At 41.3% G+C, this 18352-nt stretch overlaps 1 protein-coding gene across 2 annotated transcripts in view; it reads right to left on the bottom strand.

Moving 5' to 3' along the window:
- Window positions 1-18352, bottom strand: part of LOC309352473 (proprotein convertase subtilisin/kexin type 5-like) — a 169413-nt gene that overhangs the window by 138922 nt on the left and 12139 nt on the right. The window contains exons 1-2 of one of the 2 annotated variants that reach the window (XM_081880951.1): window positions 17976-18264; window positions 6897-7001 (exon numbers count right to left, since the gene is read on the bottom strand). In XM_081880951.1, coding sequence (XP_081737077.1) covers window positions 6897-6908 — 12 coding nt within the window. In that variant the 5' untranslated portion in view covers window positions 6909-7001; window positions 17976-18264. Of the gene's footprint in view, window positions 1-6896; window positions 7002-17975; window positions 18265-18352 lie in introns of those variants that run through there. The other variant, XM_081880950.1, reaches the window with a different exon arrangement.

Raw genomic sequence — 18352 nt, 5'->3', positions numbered from 1 at the left:
CAATTTTCAGCATGTAACCCAATTTTAAGGGAGCCCAAGAATTTTAAAGGTACAGCTTATTAGCGGGTGCGGCTTATATTCGGGCTAATACGGTATTTTTGGAAGCTGAATGTCCAATGGGGCTTCTGCAGCTTCCAGCCAATCAGAAGCCACGCTTTGGTTTACAAACGTTTTGGAAGTCAAACAGACCTCTGGAACGGATTCCATTCGACTTCCAAGGTAAGACTGTATTTTCTTCTCATGCATGAGAGCTACAACCATTTTTACTACATGATGATGGGAACTCTCCCCTTATGTTCAGGAATAGAATATATAATGATGCCACTTTTATGTTCGTTGGGACACTTTTTATATGCTCCGTCCTCATTCTGGATCAGAACCCACAGACTACTTGAAAAAATATTTAAGAGTTTCAACATACATTTCTTACATATGTAAGAGTTTCAACCAGCAGATGATCAACTATATGGGATTGGCAGAAATGACCGGCAGAATCCGAGACCAGGGAAAAGAGTCGGCGGAAGAAGATTGGAAGAAGTTTAAAGACTATTTGCAGAAATATTGCAAAATCAAGGAATATTAGAATGATGTTGGATAGAAATTAAGTGGTTTCCAGCTGTAATGCTTAAGAGAGATGGAAATAAGGTTCTGAAATAAGTAAAAGAATTAATGGTGAGGATTTGTTGAACAAACAATTTGAATTGGAATATAAGAAAGGGAGGTATGAGGAGGTCTGGAAAATAAGTTAAAAGAAAATAAGTAAATGGAAACTTTATGTGTTTTTAAATTGTTTTTATTTCTGTATATTTGGTATTTTTGTATTTTTGTTTTTTCTTTTCTTTTTGTTTTATAATGTATTATTTTTGAAAACTTTAATAAATATCTTATTAAAAAAAAGGTAAGAGTTTCAACCAGCACTTTCCTTTTAGAATTAGCTAAATAACCTAATCATGAAAGTAACTCTAAATATACACATGCCTTTATTTCAAGCTGTTATGCAAATTCTGAATTCAGAGACTGTTAAACCCCTATAAACTTGCCCTTTGCTCTTTTCACATTCCTAGTGCATTCTGCATAATTTCTTTCCAACATGTTCCCTTGCTCTCTCACCTCTGCTATAGGATCTCATGGCAGCCAGCTCTGTAAATTACCTTTTCTTTTTCCCCAAATTATTGCCCCTTATGATACAAAACAACTATTTCTCCATTTATTCCTTTTCTAGATCAACCTGAAACACACCAGCCTGTCAGCCAGATTAGCCACTTGCCGCCTTTCCTTTGCTGGCAACATAAACTGAATAAAGTCTCCTAACATCTCCCAGAGTGCAGCTGACAGCAATTTCCCCCCCTCCATTCCTTTAGGACCTGGTCCTGTTGAACTCTCTAAATACGCTTGAGTAATTCTGAGTCTCTGTAATATTCTGTCTCATATTGAAATGTGAAATATGAAATATGAAAGCCTTCAACTGCTGTTTTTCAAATAATTTCACCACATTATTCTACATATGTACCAATACAAGATGAAAAATAATAAAATAATTTCCATGCACTTATAAATGTAAAGTGCATGGAAATTATTTTATTATTTTTCATCTTGTCTTGGTACATATGTAGAAATGCTGAAATGCATAACTCTCATCTCAAATGCTCTGATTTTAAGATGACTTTAAATTGTCCCCATCATGAGATTGTGTGCCCCCCTTTATCCACTTTTCCATTTCCTGTCTGGGATTCTTCTACCTACTCACATACAGATTATGTACAATTGCAAATGCACATCATGAACACCTGCTATTTGCTTCACATCAAACATTCTGGGCAAAAAAGAGAACAGCAGTGTTTGACCAAAGGAAGCTGTTGAATGCATATAAATTAATTACAAAGGGCTACACGATACAGCAGAAATGGGTTTATGAAAATATGGCTGTGTCTGTGCTCCTCTAGAGTCATGCTGTATTATCCTATGACTCATTCAGATGAGTCTTTCATCCCACATTCCCCTCTAGGGCCTACTCAATATAATCCAGCATTTCTACCAATATGTGAAATTCAAGAGAAGCAGTGTTATACATGGTAAGCGAAGGGCAATGACAGGAGAACTGATTTCCTTGATTTAATAAAAAGAATTGTTGCTAAAATGGGCAGGCACTACTTGTTTCCTTTTCTTCTCCCTTGTTATCATTTCACTCTGTCCCACTCTGTCCCTTCTTCATCGCATTAACTGCTCATGTCAGGGTCTTCTAATTCAGAATAGTAATCTGCAATCTCTTTACTTTCTCTAAGTGAAAGAATGGTTGCTTTAGGGAGCAGTTACACTTTCCTGTGTAGGTTTTGCTGAGGCTCCCTCCCTCTTGTCAGTCCTTTATAGCTTTATCTGCAGCCAGTGGCATAGCAAGGTCAGGTGATACCCAGAGCAGGAAATTTCTTGTCACCCCCCCCCCCCACACACACACATTGAAATTATTAAAAGAAGGGAAAATAAGATAGTGTACTTACAGTTGCAAGTGTTATTTTCTGCTATATTTACTTAACATTGTGAGCATAAGCACTTAAAACTTTTTTTCCCTAACTTTGTTCTCTGCAAATTTTGAAATCACATCATCAAAATCAATTCAATTGACAAATTCAATTGACAAGATGGCCAAGCCAGAGAGCTGAGCTTGACTCATAGTGGACCTAAGATAACTCTTGATTAATTTTGGTTTTGAAAAACTCCTCTCACGTGATGTCTAGCAATGTAAACTGAATTTTAGAATAACTATTCAGAGATTTGAATTAAGGCTCAAAGCAAACAGGAAGTTGCCCTAAAAATGGCAATATATACATATATTTGTATTTCCCTTTTAGGCCGTGTACCTGTTTCAGCAATTCACATAAGCCTTAATAAAAATATCATCTATGGAAATAGCAGGAGCTATACAAACAGGTCTTACTCAAAAATGTCAGAAAGCTACTTTGCAACTACTCACTTCTAACCTAGGACTGCTTCCTCTGCAAGGAGACAGAGCAGCTTCAAGCCTATCTGCCTAATGCAGGCATAGGCAAACTCAGCCCTCCAGATGTTTTGGAACTACAACTCCCATAATTCCTAGCTAACAGGACCAGTGGTCAGGGATGATGGGAATTGTAGTCCCAAAACATCTGGAGGGCCAAATTTGCCTATGCCTGGCCTAATGATAGAACCACCTTGTGCTAGTTAATGTCACCCTATACAGCAGCTGCACCTTGTGTTCATTGATCTTCAGTACTTAGCAAGTGAATATAAAGTAAAGCACCAAGCACCAATGAACAGGGGAGGCAAAGGAACGCAGCAGCTCCAGCTCACGCTCACTTGCTTTGGTGCACAGGCGTGCAAGGCTGGATGGAGGAATCGCTGCCCTCCAAAGCCGTTGCGAGGTTCCGCGGCTCAGGAGCTGGCGAGGTGAGGAATCGCTCCTCGGAGTGGCCTCTAGGGGCAGAGCCTACTTAAAAGGGCAACACTTAAAAGGGCAAACGGGATTCTATGGGTCCCACCAGCGTTTATTTGTGCAAAAGGGGGTTTGGATTCAGCCAGCATGTCACCCCACCTCATGATGGCACCCAGGGTGGACCGCCCCCCGTCCCCCGTCCCCACTTATACGCCCCTGTCTGCAACTTGAGGTCAGCTGGGATTCGAAATTATCTTCAGAATTATATGGAGTGACAATGCTAGTTTAGCTTCAAAATATCTGCCTTTATATGCATAATTCTCCCACTTGAAATTATGGTAGTGTCATATTCTCTGGCCCTGATGCTCCAAGAGGTTCAGAGGCAGATTTGGAGGCCACAGAAAGCACTTCAAGTCTCTGCCCTCTGGATATGACTTACCACTAGAACTTGACTGGACCATCAGACTTGTCTTGCGCCATCCTTGCTCTTTGAGATGCAACATCGCTCTCTTCTAATTACATGTGCCCTGGCTTCACCCCAGCCTCCCCTGGGAGGATCTGAGGCAGGCCGAGGCCATGTTTAACAAAAAATGCAGTTCTTCAAATAGGTGATACATATGTCTGACATAGAATATAAAGGCTGTTAGCCTGTATGCTGCCCTGTATGCATGACTCAAGCAGCAGTTTTGCTGGTTTGCAGCTGAGTCTTTTAAACATTATGTGGGATGCATGGAATACTTCTAGTTAAGGACTTACTCAAGGGCTCTAGTTAATGAGGCATGGTGGAACCAAATATATCACAGTAAACCTCACACACACACACACAAACCCCTATGTCCTCTGCAAGATCAATGCTATTAAATGTATAGATTTCATCAGGTTGTGTTACATCTCTTGCAAGTTAATGGAACAATAACCAGCTTTCCTTCAATGTAAAAATCCAAAGACCTTAATCTGCCTTCAAGACAAGTGCTATCAACACTGCAACTTGTTGGAACATGACACCTGCCTGTTTTTTGGAGCTTAGGTTTCTGATAACAGGAAAGAGTGGACAATGGATATTACTACTTTTTTCCACAACTTGCTTCAGCACAGTGTATCTACGCAATCTCAAAGTGATAGTCCATCCTTACAGCCAGTCTAATGAGCAGTTTAAGTAAAAGGAAAGGAATGAGTGCAATCTTATTGACTACATTTCACATCCTAATCTATTTGTCACACTGATTAGGAAGTGAATCATTGTAAAGTTGTAGATGAGTCTTTCTTGTTCAGCAATCTACAATGAGATTGTCAGACTAATGGAACTTCACAAAGGGCTTAGGAAAGATCGAGGGCGAGAAAATTTTCTGATATGCCATTTAAACAAATGCATGCACAATTAAGAATATGAAGGCTGAACCTTTTGAGCCATTTGCTGACAGTCAGGATAATTATGAAGAAGGCGAGCTATAAATGCAAGAAGTCAAACATGGCTTTTATAACAAGTTAAGATCTCAGTTCGCCAGTGAACATTTATGTTCATTTCCATCAGTAATCCTATGTTAGTAAAACCAAGTCTTTCAAATGGCAATTCTAATATGAAATTCTAGCTTGTTTAATGAACAGAATGAAAACACAAGAATTAATAGAAAGATAAACAAAACAAAAAAAGAAAGAAAGAAGAGTTTACAATGTGCTAATTTTCCATATATTGCTACAAAATTAGCCATGTGGTTAAACATTAAGATATTCTGTGAAATGCAAATAAACTGGATCACATGCAACAAATGACCAACAATTGCTTAAGTCTTGCCAAAGAAATGAGACTGTCTTATAACAGTTCTTGGTGTGGGTTTCCTCCACTTCCATGGTCTACTAACATGCATATACTCTAGGATTTGTACTTGTGACAAAGACGGTGCCACATTACTACTGCAAGCTATCTGGCAGGTAGCATGTACCTTTCCAAAGCAGGAGGGCTGCTTGCTGGGCTCTGAGAAGCAGGTGGGTGGACTTTGGGACCCTGTCAGAGTTCTCCTGCCTACTTCCCAAAGCCCAGCAATCAACCCCCGCCCCTAATTGCTTTAAGTGATTATGCCCAGGAGCATAACCCTTGTGTTGAGTTAGCTATCTGTACATGTTGTACTTCAAGACATCAAGCAACTGGCAGTGGCGTAGCGTAGGTTGTCAGCACCCGGGGCAAGGCAAGTAATTTGCGCCCCCTAACCCTGAGTGAGCCAGGTAGGGGCAGAGAGCTGCGAGTGCGAGCGCCCCCCCCCCAAGATGTTGCGCCCGGTGTGTTGCCCCCCCCTGCACCCCTCACGCTACGCCACTGGCAACTGGCATATCAAGTCTTAGAATCAAGACACATACTGAAATGTACAAGTTCTTTAATTGGCTGTGATGGAAATGGCAGCCAACAGGTAGCTGAGAGGGGAAACACAGTGGATGTTACCAGCTATGAACAACCTTTGGGAAATGGCATGCTTGGAAGAGGTTTACAACACCTTCCCTCCCCACACATGAAAGTCTATCATTTCAGCCTAAAAGAAAAAGAAAAAGTGAGGGCCAAAGTTTGGCATAGCTATAATAATGGAAAAGTATCATGAGAAGTATGTTACAAAGGAAAAAGATATCTACAAATTCAACAGAAGTCAGAATATACTATTAAAAAACAGAAGTGTAAGAATTGAAATTGTTCCTGATACATTAAACAAAAACTCTTTAAATAAGTACCATCTTTCTTTTCCCCATGGAAGATCCATACATTGTAAAGTTGCATAACAATAAGAAATTAAAGAGGCACAACTTTTCCATCTTCTGCATTTTAGGAAAATTTGGTGTGTTTAATTCCTGCCTGTTGTGAAGCAGTTAAAGAAGGCTCTCGTTAGGAAAAAACAAAAGACATCTAGCAACCTTATCCACAAACTACTTGTGGCTGGTATGCAATACCCCTCAAGTCATTAACATTTCAAAGCGCTTCACCAAACAGCTGGGCTACTCCAAAGTAAGGAAATGGTTTCAGGACTGCAGCCTCTGAGTGAACACAGGTGCAATGCACCTACATCTGCAACACTGTGCCAAAGGCTGTAACCCAGCCAGAACAACTGCTGTACAACATGCAGTTTCTTGAGATTGCATAGCAGTACCATCTACTGTCACAAGGTATATTTCTTCATTCTAAGACATGGCTACTACTTGCAAAGAGTATACCAAGAAACTATTATACTAATTTGTGGCTGCTTAAATTAGTGAAGGTTGATCTACAGATCACCAGATACATACGTCAGTCCCTTATGAACTAGGTTGTACATCTTAGGACAGCACATCCGTTAATAATACAATATTGTCTTCATTATATCCTAATGTGAAGCAGAAGCTCAATGAACAGATAATATGTCAGCTCTTGAAATCTTAGATGCCATCCAGGTAAATGTCTCCTAGTGTAAAATTTCAAATTAAAAATGTAAGTGCTTGCATCTTATATGACTGGCTAGCTGTGTTATCTTACCTTTGGTTCCATTGAAATGAAGCTGTGAGTACCTCTACTTGAGAGAACTGACCTTTTAATCGTTTTACTATGGTAGAAGTGGTAGTAATCCTTTAGTGCTCCAATCTGTAGAGAGGGGGGAAAGTGGAGAGGGAGAAAAGAGGGAGATTGAACTTATTAAAAACAGTTTGTCTGTGGTTTTTTTTTAAAGAAAACCAGCACTATAAATTATGCAATTTCCTGCTGTTTTACTTGATCCTCAGCGCTCAACTTTCAAAAGGACATATGATATGAAATGGATGGACTGTCCTCAAGGCATAGCTGTATAACCATATATTATAACTGAGCTGCTTATTCTGTCTGTCTCTATCTTTTTTAATGTCTAATTTATATGCAGCATTTTAAGTAATTTTGTACAAATTACCAACTATTTTCACAAAAAGCATAAAAATAATCAGTCTCTCTCTCACACACACTCTTTTCTTCCAAGGAGCTCAAGGTGGCGTACATGATTCTCCCCAGTTCATCTTCACAACAACCCTGGGAGATGGCTTAGGCTAAGAAATGGTGAGGTGGTAAGAAATCTCTTCCCAGGGTCAGCCAGTGAGCTGCATGGCTGAGTTGGGATCAAGCCCCAGTCTCCCAGGTCATAGTACAACACTCTAACCATTATGCTGCATTGCTATCCAGTACACCCAAGGAAATTTATTGTAAAAGGTACTATATTCAGCTTTTTATATCATTAGTTCACAAAACAAAATCCATCTGAAGTATCACAAGGAATAAATTCTATAAGAACTTTAGATTATTCCTTTTATTAAAAATTAGGAAACCAGCACACATCTTTTTAAATGAACATTTTTTTTAATTATAGATTCACTTTAGCTATAATTTAAAAAATAAGAATACCACTGACAATTCCAGCATTATAAATATTCAGACCTTTACAAAGCATGAGGTTAAAAGACAAGCCTCGGGGGTTTGAAAGCTTCCATTTCAAACTTATATAACCCCTGCTTTAAAACAGTTGTGTTGGTTGCCAATTCATTTTCCAGCTGAATTAAATATGTCCACATTAGTGTTTAAAGCCCTAAATGGCATTTGAAAGACCACCCCCTTCCCCACAGAAACTCTCTTGTGTTAAGATCGGCAGTAGGAATCCTCTTCCATCATTTTTACATGTTCAGGTGGGGGCAGCCCAGGAGAAATGCTCTCTGTGGCAGCCCCTAAGCTGTGGAATTCTCTCCCTGCAGAGGCGGGTTTCATATCTTCATTCCAAAGTATTCACTATATGCAGAAACCAAACCATTTCTTCCTCATTTTCTTCACTCACAGGTTTGGCATAATTTTTGATATTTAAACTCAACTCCTTTTGCAGTCCAGTCCAGTTTACCAAAAGACTTAACACACTGGAGGATGGAGAAGAACTGCAGGCCCCAGGTAGGTGTTGCCAGCATTGTACGCTGTCCATGTCACAGAGATGTCTGACAGTTATGACAGCACAGTTGGTTCTGTAAAGCTTGCAAAGAGACAGCAATGTGTGACTACCGGCTACCCAGTAGTGGTTCTCGTAACCAATCTTTATAGGTGATCCTATTAGAAAAAACTATTGAAAAGGAAGTGCTCTCTTATACCATCATAAATATCAAGTTATACAACTATCTAATCTTATAGCAATAAGCAATATAGGTTTCACTTCAATTGGCTACCTAACAAGACATTGCCTGTGGGCACCTAGGCACAATAACTCACAACAATCAAGCAAAGGATTTGTGCTTATAGGCTCAGCACTGACAAAAGCCCCATTCAGGAGTTCATGCTCCTCACACATAACCAAAAGCAAGGGGAGGAATTCAACGTCACACTCTCCTGATCCTTCAGTCACTGCAAGCATTTCTCCTCTCATCCTCCCTCTCTTGACCCTCCAGAGAGGATCTGGGGGCAGCACTGGGGGGGGGGGGAGAGCGGGGAGCCCCACTGCACTAGCAGAAGCCCCTGTGCTAGGTTCCACTAGCATGCTGGGTTAATTGAATCTGGTCCCCTAAGAGCAAGAGTGTGCTGTCACGAACCACCTGCTCCACAGAATCCTCTTTATTGCGTTAACAGCCCTCAGTGAGATTGAGAGCAAAGGTCTGAAGCAAGGAGCTTCTTCTACTCTTGAAGGCTCCCCAAGTACTTTAGGGTTTTCATTTGTGTGGGGAGCTTCCACATACTGTAGTTATTAAGCCAAAATATTCAATGTAATTTCATCTTCTATGTGCCTCTCTTTAATTAACACAGATCAAAGAGGTTCTACTTTTTAATGAGGAACCTTTACTCCACCCCAATGACTGGAGTTATTGTAAAGCTATAATATTAGAGAAAGAAATTAAATTCTTTTTCAAATCCATTACTTGATGCATACAAAACAAAATGCATTTTCATAAAAAGAAAAGGAACTGAAAGTTTTCTCCAGGCCGTTCAGTGTTTTAACTGCCTGCTGCTGATTTAAGAATACAATGTGTTGTTCTGGTGCAGTTACTTATGTACAATGCAGCAATACTCAAAGAAGAAACAGACAACTCTGGTGCTCAGAACTAATGTATATACTGCAGTGACACCAGGCTGCCCCCAACTTTTTTTGGGGGGGGGCAGCGCATGGCATGTGGGTAACACGGCATGCATGTGGCAGGTGATGTCACACATCTCTTGACGTGTGCAGGCCAGTGCAGCCTTCTGTTAGGCTGTGCCAGTCCCCCCAGTCTCCAGATACTACACAGGCTGGTGCAGCCTTCCGCAACATTGCACCAGGTCCCCTCAATATTTGGGGGGGGGGGCTGAGCCCCCTTCAAACAAATATTGAGGGGGTGGAAGACACTTGGCGGCTACAGGTGGGGAGGGGCAAGGGAGGGGTGGGATGCAGGGATCTTGGCTCAGTGTGGCAGTGGGAGGGGCAGAGACAGGGTGACTCTGTCTCTTTGCGCTGTACCAGGCTAAGTTCCCGAACCCTCACCTGCCCCCTCACCCCTCCCATTTCCCTCTTGGTAAACATTAGAGACCCACTGTGTTGGGAGGCCAGGAGAGCAAGGGTGTCCCGCCCATGCCACCTTACTGGCTGCTGCTGGGTGCAATATTCGTAACAAAAAGAATGATAATATTGAACTTAAATTTATGATTACAGCCTTAACTGCTACATATTCCTTGAGTAATTAGCTCAAAAAGCTAGATGGGCTATATGTTCCCTGCATCTCTTATCTTTGTCTGAATATTTGCGTAGTTAATTAATGATTATGTTGATAGACCGTTGTAACTGTTTAATCTCAATTTGCAAACTACTACTTGGGTACTTGAAGCCTGCATCCGAATGTTAGAAGAATTTCAGCATTCTGCAGCTTGGCTGCTCTTGGCCATGCACACCTCTCTCTTCTCTGTCATTCTCTCTTGTCCAGCTCTTTACCTTCTTATTACTATGGACCCCATGCTTTCCTAAAGCTATGTACACACTTCCATTTACTCTGCATCAAGTGCACTTCCACGGACGGTTTTGGAAGTGGTATACACACGTTAGTCACAATCCATATCTATTTTGTATCTCTCTTGTCATTTTTTAATATACAAAATACTGCATTTTTCCCCAAGCCAACTTCGATCCGAATTGAGAAAAAGAGCAACTTAGCTGCATTTTAAGCTGGCCATGTACACCACCTCATGCCCTGGTTCCAGTCCTCCTTGCTGATCTCTCTCTTGTGAACTCTTACTTTTTTCACTTCTCTTCTTCCTGTGTATTGATTTTTTTAATACTCTCCTTAAATTTAACAAAACTCTCAGGGCAGGGCACAACAGTCATAAAACTAAACTAAACTAAACTAAACTAAAATAAAATAAAATAAAAGCATATGGATTAACACAGCAGAACAATAAACCCCAAGCAGAGGAATAAAAGAGCCCCCCCCCCTCGAACTTTTCACATTAAAGCCACACTGAAAATGCACCTGGGGGCATTCCATACAGAGAGCTTCACAGCTGCAAAGGCCTTCTCTTGTCACCACCACCCTCACCTCACTTCAGAAGGCAGGGGAATTCAGAGAAGCGCCTCTGGCAGCAACCTCAGCAAGCTCAAGTGGTCTTTTTGATACCTGAATCCCAAAACTTTAAAGGTAAGGACCAGCACTTTGAATTGAGCTCAGGGACAAACTGGCAACCAATTTAGTTGTGTAGAACTGATGGGGTTGTTTTCCCTTTGGTCAGCTCCAGGTAGTAACCTAGCAGCAGTGTTCTGTATGAACATAAGTTTCTAAGAAGTCTTCAAAGGCAGTTCCACATACACTGTATTATCTCTTAGTCTGCCTTACCTATCTCTCATCTAAACTCTGAGCAGCAGCTCAATCAGAGACAGTTAGAGATTCTTCTACCTACTCCATTCTGCTGTGACTTTATCGCAGATCAGCCAGCCACCTCCCTTAGTGAAGTACAGTATCGATTTTAAATATAGCAACACTGACATATTTATCTAGCTTACTGAATTTTTATATTTTAAAAAACCTTAGTTACCCTGAGAAGCTCAATAGCAGCAAAAACACACTGCATATATGACTAGGAAAATATATTCAGAAACTGACTAAACCTCTGAGTGACTGAAAGTGGTGCTTACAGTTAAACAGGTTTTTTAAAAACCTGTTTTCCTTGGGCAACATACAATTTGATTATATTTCTATAGAGACGTTTTTAAGAATGGATTATTCTCACTTTAACGTCATCTCAAAAAACTTCCTCTGTGCTTCTGATCATCTGATTATTCCAATTTCTCTCTCTCTCTCTCTCTCTCTCTCTCTCTCTGGGTATTGCCCTTGTTTTGGATTGCTATATTTAGAATGTACGTGAGGAAAAACAGAACATAATATTTACCTAGATAAAATATTGATACTTCTGTAATCTTAGTCCTCCTTAAATGCAAAGGAGGTATGGTAAAAATTAGACCATTTGTTTACAATTCCACCAATGATGAGCTTGTGCCTTTCTACATCTGTGAGCTCACACAATTTCACTGCAACATTTACATTACTCCTTTCTACTGCAGATGCATAAAATAAGATTATTTCAAGCAACTGTGAAATAAATATTCACCTCTCATCTTAATGAACATATGGCAAATGCTAGGATTTCTTCATGTCCTGCAGTGGAGCTCTGTGTCTGAAACACTATCTCTTTGAATCAAAGCAATTGGTCTAAAACAAGGACATACTGCTTAGTAAGCTTCTAAATATGATTTTCAGTTGGCTACATCAGTATCTTTTGCCCCCTTCCATTTCCACTTTGAAGATGCTGAATCTGCACATATAGTTAAACATCAAATGCAATGTCACTGAGAAATGACACTCCTTCAAAGAGCAGATTAAAAATTGCCAGAGAGCAATCTGGCATAACTGTCATGCCTAGAATGCATATGCTTCAATAATGATTCCAGCCTTCTCCCTGGTACATTTTGAAATGGCAAAAAGAGATCTATTGATATATACATTTAGTACAAGACATGTCCACTGTTATTTCTTTCTCTTTTTTTCTTGTAAAGTGGGCAATCTTTATGCAATGTTATTTATCAATACACTGAGCAAATATAGTGAGAAATTATTTACAATTTCTGGATAGTCTTTATATTTCATCTATTGATATGTCAATATAAAATATTTTATTTGCATTGTGAGTTAATAAAAAGTGAAGGGGAATTATTCTGTAGATTTTCAGGAGTAACTCATACATAACTCTTCATTTAATGGAAAAATGATTTGTTCAACCCTCTGCAAAAGCCTTTGTGCACCTCAGAAGGTTCAAGCTTTTGCTGAGCAACAGCTCAAAACAACTCAGTTGCTGGAAGTCAACCAATATTAACAGCACACTAAACAAAAAAATGTGTTCTTTATAAATAAAAAGTCAGATTAGCCTCTCATCAGCTTTCAGTCTTGAGATTCCAAGAACAATGGAGATCCAGCATGGTGTGGCGGAGAAATATTGGAATGGATGAGGAAATCCATTTTAAATCCCTGCTCATATTGGATGACTTTGGGTTGCTCACATTCTCTCAGCCTTAATTTACCACACAGGGCAGTTATGTGGATAATACTCCTTTGTATGCCACTGTGCCCTTGAAGAAGGAGTTGGATACATATAATAAGAAGGAGTTGGATATATATAATCAAGGATTATAATTTTTCATAGAGGAAGCTAAGGACTGACCTAGATGGACTGACCAGTCTGTATATATAAACATAGACTTGCACCATTTGGGTAGACAAGGGGTTTGTATCAAATTTGTATCAAGCCAAGGGCGAGGGGAATCAAATATTTCCTTATCTACAGTTTAAAAGGTAAAGGGACCCCTGAACGTTAGGTCCAGTCGCAGATGACTCTAGGGTTGCGGCGCTCATCTCGCTTTATTGGCCGAGCTTCCAGGTCATGTGGCCAGCATGACTAAGCAGCTTCTGGCGAACCAGAGCAGCGCACAGAAACGCCGTTTACCTTCCTGCCGGAGCGGAACCTATTTATCTACTTCCACTTGGATGTGCTTTTGAACTGCTAGGTTAGCAGGAGCAGGGACCAAGCAATGGGAGCTCACCCTGTCATGGGGATTCGAACCGCTGACCTTCTGATCAGCAAGCCCAAGAGGCTCAGTGCTTTTAGACCACAGCGCCACCCATGTCCCTTATCTACAGCTTAGATCTCCCCAGTTCTCTCTCCTCCAGGTGCTTTTCTGCTAGGTTATTTTATTATTTACTGAGAATTATTCACATACCAACCTTTCATTACAAAATAATAATAATAACAAGGTGGTTTACAAAATAAAGCAGATACAATAAAATATGCAAACTGGAATCCAGAATTCTGTAGAATCAGTACTAAGGATCAGTGCCTAGTTATGCCTATGTGAACAGGTAAGTATTTACTAGCTGGTAGAACACTAACAGCAGATCAGCCCATCATATCTGCAAGGGACGTTTGTCTACAAAGTCCTCCTCTAGCTCACCATAAGATGACATGTCACAACTAGACTAGATCCCCCATTTTCTACACATTTAAGTACATGGAAAAGCTGCCATCATACTGCATTTGGACCAGATACTGGTTTGCCTTCCCAGAACTTCCATTAAAAAGGTAAAGGTAAAGGACCCCTGACAGCAGTGGTGGAGGAAGAGGACTTCCGGGTTAGCGCGAACACGAATGGCGGATTCCCTCCGAGCTCCGGAGGGAATCGGCTCCGTTGAGGACGGGTCTTGCCGCGCCGGCGACGCGGGGACCCTCAGAAACCGCAGGCGCGGATGCCTGCGGACCTGGTGACTCAGTGGGCACCTTAAGCGCCCCCCCGACTCATGAAGAGCCTTTTTAAAGGCTACGAAGGGGTACGGAGGGCGGCGTGGTGCTGTGAGTAGATCGCTGCCTCAGTGGAGTGAAGCCGCGAGCCATGACCAGAGAGCGCTAACTTTCTTCCTGAAATCTGGACTGTAAAACAAGCTACCCGTGAGTAGAAGGGAATTTGGACTTAAAATTTCTTGGCTTTGAATTTGGTACGACCGGGGGATGTGCTAAAGGGAAGTCCGCACCCCCCCTATCTACAAACGATCTAAAGCAAGGATCGGAGAACTAAGGTGGAAAATTGCTGTCTGATCAGGGGAAAAAAGATCTTTCCATGAATCTGACAGGTGAAGATTTTGTGCTGGAGAGAAAGGGAGGAATTTTGGAACTTTTAATGTAAACCCCCCCCCCGAACCCGGGGGCGTCTTGCCGGAGGGAAAAAGAACAAAGAGTTTGACAGCTGTCAAAGGAGCTGTCAAAGGAGCGGCCAAACTTAAAATCTTGCTATCTAATAACTCTCTCTTTTAAAAGTGATACATTTGAAATGAGATGGTTGGAAACAAAGTAGTAAACAAATGACAAAGTAACAGACTGTTGGAAAGGACTATCGAGCAATTGGAATCCCCCTAGGGGGGACCAGAGGCACTACAATGGCTGCAGAGGGAAAATTACTGGCAGAAATAGAAAAAATGTTATTTTTCGTGGGAATTTTACAAGAGCAGACTACGGCTATGAGCAAAGTACTCATGACCTTGAATCCCAAAACAAACAATTCTGCCGAATGTATAAACGACATGCCTGAAAAAGAATCTGCAGCCGAGCCACAAGGAGGGATGGAAAGGAAAGGAGGAAGGGAGACAGTTCAAGTGGAAAATATCAACCAACTAAATACCAACCAAAAGCCTATACTGACAGAAAGTAAAGAAGAAGACCCTTGGATTACAACTCTGCAAAAGATGAGAAAGATGAAGAAGGAAGCCCCTGGATTACTTGGAACACTGGAAATTAAAAGAATAAAGAAATATGACCGAGACTTTCTTCTTAAGTATGGGCCTGACTTTCAAAAACAACAGTTTTTAAACTTTTTGGATGGAAGAAAACTTGATGTGACTGTGACAGAACTGTTTCGAGAACCGAAGACCAACAAAAAAGACTACCAACAAAACTGGCAGAGAGAGACTAACAGGGAATTAAGGGCCTCGGATGTGAGGAATCCGGGCTAGGAACTCTTTTTGGGGATGCTTCTCTGGGGACGGAAGCCGGGGTAGGGAGGGAGGGGAGAACAAAAACTTTTAAAATTTTATAATCTTTTATCAGGCCAAATGGATTTACAAGTAATATTAAAGGGAGAAATTCATGGGGAGGGAAATGGGGTCGACCTTAGGAAAAAGAGAATTAGAAAGTGAAAAGTTAAATGTTTTTAAGTAAAATGTTTTTTCTTTTTTTTAATAATAATAATAATAATAATAATAATATGTGTAAGACAATGGATAGGAACTTGCTGAAATAATTATTGAAATTGGGATGTAGGAAGAGGGGGTGGGGGGAAGTCAGAGAAAGAGGGTAATGAAAGTAAGGGCATGAAATTACATACGTGTTTGTCTGTGTCTTTTTGTGTATGTATGTCTTTAAAAAATGTGAAAACCTAATAAAAATTTATATATATATAAAAAAAAGCAGTGGTGGAGGAAGAGGAGTGGGGGGGGAGCGCACCACCCCCGGCAGTGCGATCCTGGTAGGGTGCCATCGCGGCTGCTCCCCTGCCTGCACTGGGCACCATGCCAGCCCCAGCCCCGTCTGCTCTCCACCACCACCCCTTGCCGGAGCATGAAGCTCCGCCACTGCCTGACAGTTAAGTCCAGTCGCAGAGGACTCTGGGGTTGCAGCGCTCATGTCGTTTTACTGGCCGACGTTTGTCCATAGACAGTTTTTCCAGGTCATGTGTCCAGCATGACTAAGCCGCTTCTGACACAACAGAACACCAAAACCAGAGCAGCACACGGAAATGCTGTTTACCTTCCCACTGGATGGTACCTATTAATCTACTTGCACTTTTTGGCTTCCCTTATTTTTGTTCACCTCCTTGAGCTACCAAATAATAAAAAATTGATTCCCTATTCAGAGTAAGCTATGTAAATTGCTCAGTCTTCTTCACACTGATTATTGGTTTATCAGTTAAGCAAATTCTGTATCTACTCTGATCTAATCTCATGTGAACCAGATGTAAAGTCAATGCAATTAAACTGATATGAGCAAAGGAATCAGCCTCAGAGAAAATAAATAATTTGAGATATTGATGAGTTTTGGAACAAGGTGTGTCTGTTTAGTGTAAACTACAGATTTGCACTTATGCCAAAAGAGCATACAGTAACCTACAACAGTTATATTGTTTCCATGGTACACTTAATAACACAACAACCAATAAGCCTTTTAACATTGTACTTCGCCTTACAAATCAAAAGGCAGAAATGACTGGTCAGGATAATTGCAATGTTTTCATTTTACTGACTGCAGCATCAAGGTTGATTAAGTAATTCCCTATCATCAACTCCAAGACAGTTTACTGTGCAATAATAACGCTCCAACCCCTGGGTATTATTGGGGGTGAGTTTCATTCACTAAGTGATCTGTTGAGGTATTAAATATCCATCACACCATCTCATCCATTTATTTTATCAGCATCAACTGTCACAGCAGTAAAACTTTAACAGCCTTGTTAGACTTTCTACTGAATCAAAGTCTGCCCCATGTGCCTATCTGTAAAAAAAAGTTTAACAAAGCATGGAAAATAGTAAACACCATTCTCCAGTTTGATATATCAGTAACATACGTAGCATTTATTTCAACAATCCAAGAACCATTTATAAAGTCTATGCCATTGCAGGGAGAAGAAAAGGCGAAGCAATAAATCCTGCACAAATCCTGAGTGGAGTCCCTAAGACAGTTGGATGGTGCCTTGTAAGCCTCCTTCCAGCAACTGCTGAACCCAGCCTGGTGCCAAAGGCACGCAGGCCAACATTTCCTGCCCCAATCCCGCTGCCTCCCCTTTGCTGGCTGGCTCTCTCTCTTTGCCTCCCCAGGCTATCCAAGGCCTATCCAAGAGGCCTTTGAGGCCTGCAAGGCCACTGCCACTTTTTCTGTCACCTCCCACAAGACCTGGCAGGCCGCTGCTGCTTCTGTCACTGCCTCCTGCCACTGCAGCAAAGCCTGGCAGGCCATCACGGCAGCCGCACCTCCAGAAGCTGGCTGTGTACTTCTGGAAGCACACTTCTGGTGCCAGCTTCCAGAAGTACATCAGTGTCAACAAGGCCGAGAGTGGGGTCCTGTCGCCTGAGCAGCGCAGGACCTCCATACACACTGGCCAGGCTTGCTCCTCAGGGCGGTCACTTTAGCGCTGCTAACACAGCATTTGACTTCACTCCCAGAGGTGCCCTCCATTGTCTCTTGAGACAGTCGGATGCCAACCACTCACTGCAGGAATGAAATACTCAGCCTTGTTTCTTCAAACATCAATTCTGCAGAAATTGTTTAAGGACGCCTATAGTCTCATCCAGGAACTAATATCAAGTGAATTTTATTTAAATATTGTTTACAACATTGGTGGAATCTACACACATATAAAAAAGCACATTGAATTTGGCATAGCTCTCTTTTGCCATCTAGTGTCACATTTGTATACTGCACTTTATAACACATTTAAAACCTTTTATTTGCAGTTGTATAGCTGAGTCTACCGTCACTCAAAAATAGTTTGGTTGTAATCCTAAACATACTTACTAGGGAGTAAGTTCCATTAGTTCCATTTTTTTTCCTTCAAAGCCTGCAGGGAAGTGAAAGAAAAGACCTACATTCTGCCTCTCCCTCAAGTTCTCTGGGTCTTGCTGTGTTGGAGGGGGTAACAAAATAAGAGCACCCTTCCCCTTTTAGTTTCATGCAGCATGCTGTGGACTTGGGAAAGTGGAGAAGTGTGCAAGGTGCTGGGGGGAGAGGGAGGACTGGAGCAGCATGACTGGCACATAGCTAAACTATTATAGGTTGATGCAGCCCACTAAGGGTGCATTGCATGAAGGCCTTCAAATTCTGCAGCCAGTACTGCTGTGAAGCAGATGTGAGTGTTGATGAGAGTATAGGCCTCCGCAAGCACTTAATGGCAC

This window comes from Podarcis erhardii, assembly GCF_964252035.2.
Source record: "Podarcis erhardii genome assembly, chromosome: 11".
Taxonomy (NCBI): Eukaryota; Metazoa; Chordata; class Lepidosauria; order Squamata; family Lacertidae; genus Podarcis; species Podarcis erhardii.
The sequence above is the reverse complement of the archived record's forward strand: the minus strand, read 5'-3'. Positions and strand labels throughout refer to the sequence as shown.